This window comes from Barbatula barbatula, assembly GCF_947034865.1.
Source record: "Barbatula barbatula genome assembly, chromosome: 8".
In the NCBI taxonomy this organism is placed as follows: Eukaryota; Metazoa; Chordata; class Actinopteri; order Cypriniformes; family Nemacheilidae; genus Barbatula; species Barbatula barbatula.
The window spans coordinates 1,962,795-1,971,235 of record NC_136771.1 but is presented as its reverse complement, the minus strand read 5'-3'; the positions used below and the strand labels follow the sequence as shown (position 1 = coordinate 1,971,235).

At 36.5% G+C, this 8,441-nt stretch overlaps 1 protein-coding gene across 1 annotated transcript; it reads right to left on the bottom strand.

Moving 5' to 3' along the window:
- Positions 1 to 1,807: 1,807 nt before the first annotated feature.
- On the bottom strand, positions 1,808 to 7,165 carry LOC306897003 (GTPase IMAP family member 9-like). The gene is made up of 3 exons (XM_079461440.1): positions 6,979 to 7,165; positions 6,629 to 6,667; positions 1,808 to 4,373 (listed from the first exon to the last, which is right to left on the bottom strand). The coding sequence occupies exons 1-3, from the start codon at positions 6,989 to 6,991 to the stop codon at positions 3,499 to 3,501; spliced, it is 927 nt and encodes a 308-aa protein (XP_079317566.1). The 5' UTR covers positions 6,992 to 7,165; the 3' UTR covers positions 1,808 to 3,498.
- Positions 7,166 to 8,441: the final 1,276 nt, after the last annotated feature.

The following is an 8,441-nucleotide window of genomic DNA, read 5'->3' as shown; positions in this document are numbered from 1 at the left end:
CCTATATATAGGAGCGGAGCCATTCAAGATTAAACTGGGATGATTGGCAGTTGTCTTGTAATGTAGCAGTTTGGATCAGTTTGGTGTGTTATAAGTTGCCCATGCATGCATTTGACACATAAAATTGCAAAAATTTAAGTGTCGGAACAAAATATGCATTCTATCTAAAAGGGAACTCTCACCCAGACCTGCCTGAAACACCTTGTGTTACCACACCCCCACTAATCTACATAATTTCGTGGTATGACCTGACTAAGATCGCTCCTCTTTCGTCGTGTTTATAATGCGGTTTATTGTCTTTGTTGAGTCGCGACGAGACGCGTTGTATTCCACCAATCACCACGCACTGGTTAACTGCCCAATCATTGCACACCTCGCTTTTCAGAGCCATGAGCTTTGTTAAAAATCTGCGCATTTCAGAGAGGTGGAGCAAACAGGCGATACAAACATGCACGTTATGTGGAAAATACAGCGTTTTTGATCCTTAAATCGTGTATACACATTGCATTACATCTAAATCAAACGATAATATTAGTTTTCGCTGTGTCATATGACCCCTTTAAATAACATTTAGGTCTTGATATCTTTGAGACATCAGTATGTCATAAAATGTGGGGATTACTTATGTCACCTGAATCTCCGTTTTGGACTTTCAAAGATGCAGCACCAAAGAATATCCAAATCATGGACCACCTAGAAGCATTTATAGCAAAATAAAAAATTCATAACTGTTCTACTAAAGAAACACCAATGTCTTGGAGAACTGAGAGTGAATAAATAAACAGCAAATGTCCATGTTTGGGTGAACTATACCTTTAAAGCTATACATTTCCTGCCACATAAGCAGGAAAAGCAGTTTGAAGATACAGATTTAAAGAGATTAATATTTTATTAATTTACTGTCATTCCAACCTTTGTGGTTCCCAATTCCTGTTATGAAGTTAACATTTAAATGTTCTTCTTTCCCCTCATCCTCCTGGATTGCAGGGTTGGCAATCAAGAAGACTTCACTCAGGATGTCATGACAATTCTTGCCCATGGAAACGGAGATGAGCCAGTCATGTCAATTGTTCTAGAAGGAAACAAGGTCCTAACACAGTGTGAAAATACTGCAAAGGCTTGTGCTCTTCTGATGGGACAGATTTATGCCTTCAATCTACAGTATGCGTCAAATCTGAAATACACTTTTGAGATTTTTCAGAAACTGTTTCTGGATCTCAATGGATTTAAGCTTTCTCCTAAAGTACAGTCATTGAAAACCAAGCTGCACACTTGAAGTGTGTGAAATGTACTTTTTGATGTTTTTTTATAGGAATTAATCTGTCTTGTTAACCAAACTGCTGGAGCATGCAGATTGATTGTTACCATTCAAATGTTTACAAATGTTCATGTTTACATTCACATTATAATGGCTGTATGCACATTTTGTATGCTTTATTAGAAAAAAGGTTCTAGAGTCTTTTCTGTAAGGGATGTTTTTTGTTAGTTTAAATTACATTCAAATTAGCATTTGGCCATTGACTTGCTGAGTGTGCTTGGTAGGCAGGTTTAATGTGTAACAGCAGTCTGGTAATATCCCAATTTGTTATTCAAATTAAGATTCTGTCCAGTCTTTGCAAAAGTGTAGATTCTTACAATATGTGAGCAAAAGTTTTATTTGCACACATATGTTTACTGTTGCTTGACCTGTTCAAATGTCTGTATGCATTGATTTTAATGATTGTTATGGATCTTAAAGATTTCTGTAACGTTGTGTTATTTGGTAAAAATAAGCTCTCAATAAATAAATCTTGATAGCACATTTGTTGTCACAGTGACTTATTTTATTTGACTAAAAATAATTAACAACACTAAACAAAACCAGTTAAATTCAATTAAAAGAGAAATAAAATGTACTTAATTATATCAATATATTACATCAGGTACATAAGTAAAAACTACTCAACAATTTTAAAAGGCCAAAATGTATTGAATTATTACCTTTGTTAATTTTACTCAACTTCCTTAAGTAAGTTTTACTTAATTTAACAAGTATTACATTTACTTAAAAACCTGAGTGGAAAAATTTGCAAAAGAAAAATTGTGTAGAATTTAATTGTTATTTTTTTCAGTGTAGGTTACACGTGTTCACCTTTAAAAAGCCATCGTCAATATCATCAATGATATTGACCCGTTTAAACCGGAAACTGGTGTTTGAATCACGCGTTGTTTACGTGTATTCTACTTACTTGACGTGTATTTAACACATTAAGTACGCGTTAAATACACGTTAATACACGTAAACCTCAACAAATCCAGATAGGGTTTAAATTTACATTTATGCATTTGGCAGACACTTTTATCCAAAGCGACTTACATTGCATTATCCTATACACTTATACATAGGTATCTGCAATCTCTGGGATCAAATCTACAACCTTGCATTGTTAACGCAATGCTCTTACCACTGAGCTACAGGAAAGCTGTTCACAAAGTTTTGAACGAATGAACGAATGATTATGCTCCTCCTTGCATTTGCTCAATACATTTCAGCATATTATTTAAATAATGTCTAATGTCATTTACATTGCTACATACTGCCAAAATTAAAACAAAATAGTTGAAAAAGACAACAGGATGAAAGGAAAATGTCAGCGTGTGAGAGAAAAAAATATATATGTGTGTTAATGCAAAAGAAGAATGTGAGTGTGTGAGTAGAAATGTATGTGTGTGAAAGGAGAATGGGTGTGCGTGAATGTACTAGAATGAAATTTGGCTTGCACGGCCCCTCATATTCTCAATTTAAAACATCACATTAACGGTATTTACATTACACATAACACAGTTAATGCATTTTGAGCAAGTTACATGACCCATTTTATTATATAAAACACATCATACAAAACATTCACAATTGTTTTTCAAAACATACAAATGTTCCAAGTCTACCAAGGTTAAATGATAAATTTTTCGGAGAAAAGACGCTAAAGTGATAACCATCGACAGTATATCTTCAAATCTCGAGAATTTCTGGGTGAAACAGACATTTAAAATTACCGTTACTTAAAAATGTCTTAAGTGATAAGTCAGCTGTGATTGTGAAATGGCGTTACACTAGTTTGAGTTAACTTATAGTTGCAAGCCTACTACTGGATGGCGAGATCTGCATTCAGAGGAGGTATAAAGCGATGACTGTCAGGTGGGACACTTTATGCTTCCCCTACAGTACTGAACCTGCGGCAGACTGTTCCTAGTTTAGTTAGTACGTGTCCTGTTTGTAACTGTTGTTTATCCTGTCTTGTTTTACCCCCTCGTGGGTTTTTGTTTTGTCGTTATTGTTATTAAAATCTTATTGTTAACCCCGTCATCCCTGTGTCTGCCTGCACTTGGGTTCTTCCCTTACCAAACCTTGACATCATCAACATTACTTGTGGGTGCAAAGGTGATATTGATTCAATGACAAATCATTATTTTTAACATTCAATGGTTGCTTGCTATCAGGTATGTCTTGTCATATGTCTAATCGCTTTTTTTGTGTTTTGTCGCTTCTGGTTTTGCCCCTGCAACACCTCCTGCAATGCCTCCTGCCAAACCTCCAGTTCCTCCTGCAACCCCTGCTCCTATGGCTGCTCCCATTCCCAAGTCTACTGCAGCTAGACCTGCAATTCCTAATCCTACTACAGCTCCAACACCTGAACATACTGCTCCTACTCCAACAGCTCCTACCATTACTAATCCTGCCACTGACGCTATATCTTTTGCCTTGTGACATTTTTCCTTGAATTTCTTTTCCTTCTGGGCTTTTTCAAACATCACATTACTGTAATAAGTTTCTTTATTATCTGCCACCATCCTACTGATCATCTTTAGCAGTTGTGTGACCTGAGAGCGGTCCTCTGTATCTTCATTGTTAAATTGGTGATATCTGCCTCCGCAGCTTCTTATCAGATCCCGTAGTGCTTTGGTTTCTTCTATATAACTTGTCAAAGGTTTTCTCTTCAGCTGATCAACATGTGTAAAAAGTACAATTGTGTACTTTAGTGCCTCTTTACCAAAGCTTTTCTCTATATATGTCACAGCATTTTGCTCCTCTTCTGTGAATCTACCCACTTGGACCACCAGCAGGAAGGCATGAGGGCCAGGAACAGACAGATTCACACACTCTTCTAATTGTAGTGTCATGTCTTTCGTAGTCAAGGATCCACAAAATCCTGGTGTGTCAATCACTGAGATTCTTTTTTTTCCTATTTTCTCGTTAAATTTCTGGCAAACTCGTGTAACACAATTTCCTGCCATTTCTGCATGAAACACATCGTGTCTTAGGATGGTGTTTCCTGTAGAGCTTTTGCCCGCTCCAGTCTTACCCACTAGAATAATCCTTAAACTGCTGTCATCTGTGAATCAACAAATAACAAATAACATTAAAGCTATACATGTCTAAAGTAAAAAAAACTTTACTTTAAAAGAGCCATGAATTAAAACCAACATTTTAAATAAGAGGGAATTGTATTCAAGCGAACATCCTGTAAGTTTCAGAACTGAAAATGCCCTTGTTGCTGAAATGACAACTGTTATTGACACCAGGCTCAGCGAAAGGCAAGTCTTGGAATGCACGGTTGAACACCACCTCCACAGAAGAATATCAATGACTTCTTCTCTAGCCCCGCCCACTGGTTCGCGCAAGACAATTCTGAAGTAACAAAGTTGCGCGGTTGTTGGATTTGCTCCTTTTGAAATCTTTTGTTCCAAGAACGTTATCAGAACATCCCTGCTGGTGTTGAATACATTCCGGGAACTTTCTGATATGTGGAGGTTTTTAAAGGGTGTGGTGACGTTTCTTGGTGGACCTTCACAGAACATTCAGGACATTCTCTGAACGTATAGGGGACCCCCAGAGAGCAAGCAAACAGGTACAAACCATTGCATCAATGTCAATTAATAATGTTAATGTTGAATTTCAACAAACCACCATTATTGCAATTTATTTTTGAATAAATATCAGCTCTGGTCTCCCTGCCACGCCGACCCACCACCTTTTTTCCACACTTGTTCGAACTATATTACATACAAATAGAAAGGAAAGGAAACACAGATATATAGGGGGAAACAATTTTTTTTATATCTTTTTAAATATTTAAATGATGAGCAAAAGCACAACATTCATGTTGTCACACTGGAAGTTTTGATGACAAAAGTTGTCACTTGCCACTGAGAAACATCGTGCTCCAGTCGTGCTGGAGTTTCTTATTGATGAGCGTCTTCAGATGTTTCTTCGCCAGACGTCGTCTCAAACTGATATCTTTACACTGTATATAATATCCAACCACCTGTAAACCTTAACCCAGTAATGATCATTTACGATGTATGTTTTAAAAATGTTTTCAAAAACATGGAAACCTTCTAAGGAACGCTTGGTGAACACACTATTATAACAAACATTTATTAGCTGAGTAAAGAGATCCCTCTGCAAACAAACGCACAACACATCTGCAGGTTTAGGTTTGTTAAAGTGGCATGCAATTACATAAGTCTATTGTTGTCGTAATACTACTTTTGTGTACTGAATGGTGGGTGTTGAAAACACGAAACACATGCAAATGGCAGCCACGGCTCTGAGCTCCCCTATGCTTCTCACTATCATGTGTCTGCACTATGTGTGTACTTTCTTTTGCACTGGAAGCTCCTGTCGCCAAATTCAAATTCTTTGTGTGTTTGGTAATAAAGCTAATTTTGATACAGCAGAGCATGTCTATGGTTACTCATCAGCGTTTTAGATTTTAAGTTTGCAAATAAACATCCTGTAGTTTCAGGCGAGTTGCTACCGGAACCGGATAATACATTGAAAAAAATAGAGGCGCTCAGTTACGAGACCACAATAACCACTGCACTATCTTCTGCACTTTGGTCATGCGTCTCTTAGAAACGAAGCGTGTGTTTGTTGTGGTTGGAAACTCTTGTGCATGAAAGCTAGTGCATGATACCAGTCCTGTAGTGTTTTTAACCTTAACCGTTTATAAAGTCGGAAAGTGTATGAAGCCCGGTATAAAAAATCTGTTCAGATTTTAAAAGCCCTGTTAAGTATTCCTGCTAAAAGTGTCTCAGTGAGATTGTTTGTTTTTTATTTATTTCACAAATTTCATCAGCTATAACAACTTTAATCTACACTTTATTTGAAGCCCCTTGTTTATTTGATCACAACAAATTATCAGAGACAAACAACCACAAATTAACATGCGTAAGCCATCTGTTTTCTATTAAACATAATTAAATCATTTTTTTAATGACAGTCATGAGTCAAGATCTCAACTAAAGCAAAAACTGATCACAATAATGGTGGTTTGTTGAAATTTAAAAGTTGATAGCGGGTGCAAAAGTGATATCGATTTTTTAACATTGATTCAATGGTTTTGACCTGTTAGCTTGCTGTCTGGGTCGGTAACACATCCAGCTGACTCTCATGAACATAGGATTGCCATTCATTTATTTTTAAGCAATACTAAAATTATATATCTGCTCAATGTACAATCTGCACAGTGTTCTGTCTTGTTTTTTCATTGATACATATTACCACTATTTTATACACTATTATAAATAAAATACATGAAGCAAACTTGAAAGTGTGTATAGTGTGCCAGACTAATGTCTTTACCATATAATGATACTTCCTCCAGGTCTGTGAGTAGAGCCACTGTTAAACGATAAAGGAAAAGGTGTAAAACAACCAAACCATTTTATCATAAACAGATTATTTTGCGTTTGAAGACAGAGCATCAAATTATCAGTCATTATTTTCACTATGATTTCCATCTTTAACATGACCTTACTCTGTCAATATTGAAGATATCAAGGTTGAATATGCAAAATGTTATTTACATACAGTATGTAGGATGACAGTAGAAAACTGTTTTACCTGTGTTTTCACATGCAGGCAGGGTAACAAATAATTATATAATCATAATCCTCCAGTTTGTGTAATTCAGAGCATAATGATGTACTCACCATTCTCAGCCATTTTCCTTTTTATTGGTCCGGACAAGGTTCTTTGCAAGGTTCTTTGGATCAGCAAATCATTAAAATAATGAGAACTTGGTCTTATTTGATATACCTGTATATGTCTGTCAACAAGTAGAGGACTTCAGGACGTTCTGGGTGGGATCAAACTGTTCACAGTGTTTTTATTCTAAGTGAAACAGAAAGTAAATCTCTGTTTTATAACAGTTCTGCTTTACAGTAAAACATTCTTTGATATCAATCAAGCCTCTCTGCAAACAAGCCTACACTGGCATTACACAGGCCCACTTAAGGCTAGCCTACACAATAAGATGCCCAGTGTTAAATCAACACTACTCAGAGTATATATGGATTAGTTTGTTTTTAATTGCTGCCGTAACAAAATAGAGAGACTTCCTAATATCACTCGCACTGTAAATGTCACAAATTCACATTTACTTTACTCAACCCATGCGGAAATAAAACTAAATGTACAATATGTTTGCATTACAATATTTCTAAATAGATTTTATTAAATATTTGTAATATTACAGTAGTATTTTAAAGTAGTAAAAACATATTTTTGGCATTAAAAATCAAACATATACCACCTCTGGTTTTGGGGATAAACTTTTTAAACCAGGAATAAGAATAGGAAATAAGAAAATGCCTAATAAATATATTTTAAATGTGAAATGTTGCAACATCATTCTGAAACTAGAAAGCTGTGGTGCTCCACAGAAAAACATAACAAAACATGATAAAAGGTTTTTATTTACATCGGTGTAGAACTTTATTTTTTAGAATCTCATCAACCAACATCTTTTATAATAAATATACAGCTTATAAAAAGACAAAAAACTGGCAATAAAACTGCCTCATTGATGTGTTCCACTGGATCTGGGTCATACCATTTATGACCTGCAATGATGCTTATACCCTCCCACGCGTCGAGGAGTCACTTGATGCCTTGGGAAATGCGCAGCTGTTCTCAACGCTGGACTTGACTTCAGGCTATTTCCAGGTAGACATGAGTAAGGAGGACGGAGCAAAGACCGCTGTTACCACTCCTTTTGGTTTATTTGAATGGACCGGGATGCCGTTTGGCCTTTGCAACGCTCCGGCAACCTTTCAACGTCTGATGGGAGTGGTGCTTGGTGATCTGACGTTTGACATATTGCTCATCTATCTTGATGACATTATTGTATTCTCAAAGGACTTTGATAGCCACTGTCCAATGATTGAAATTGTGTTCAACCGATTGAGACAACATGGATTGAAGTTAAAACCCAGCAAGTGCTTCCTGTTGAAACCTGAAGTGAAATTTCTGGGTCACTTAATTTCCTCCAAGGGAATACAAGTGGACGAAGAGAAAACTCGAGCATTGGAAACATGGCCTGTACCCACGAATGTCAGGGAGTTGAGACAAGTCCTGGGATCCATGAGTTATGACAGGAGGTTTGTTCCTGGTT

What these genes read in the sequence shown, in the direction of transcription:
- LOC306897003 (XM_079461440.1), bottom strand. An exon ending in GGAGGAAGTATCATTATATG is followed by an intron (nt 4,374 to 6,628) that starts GTAAAGACATTA and finishes GTTGATTCACAG; the next exon opens with ATGACAGCAGTTTAAGGATT.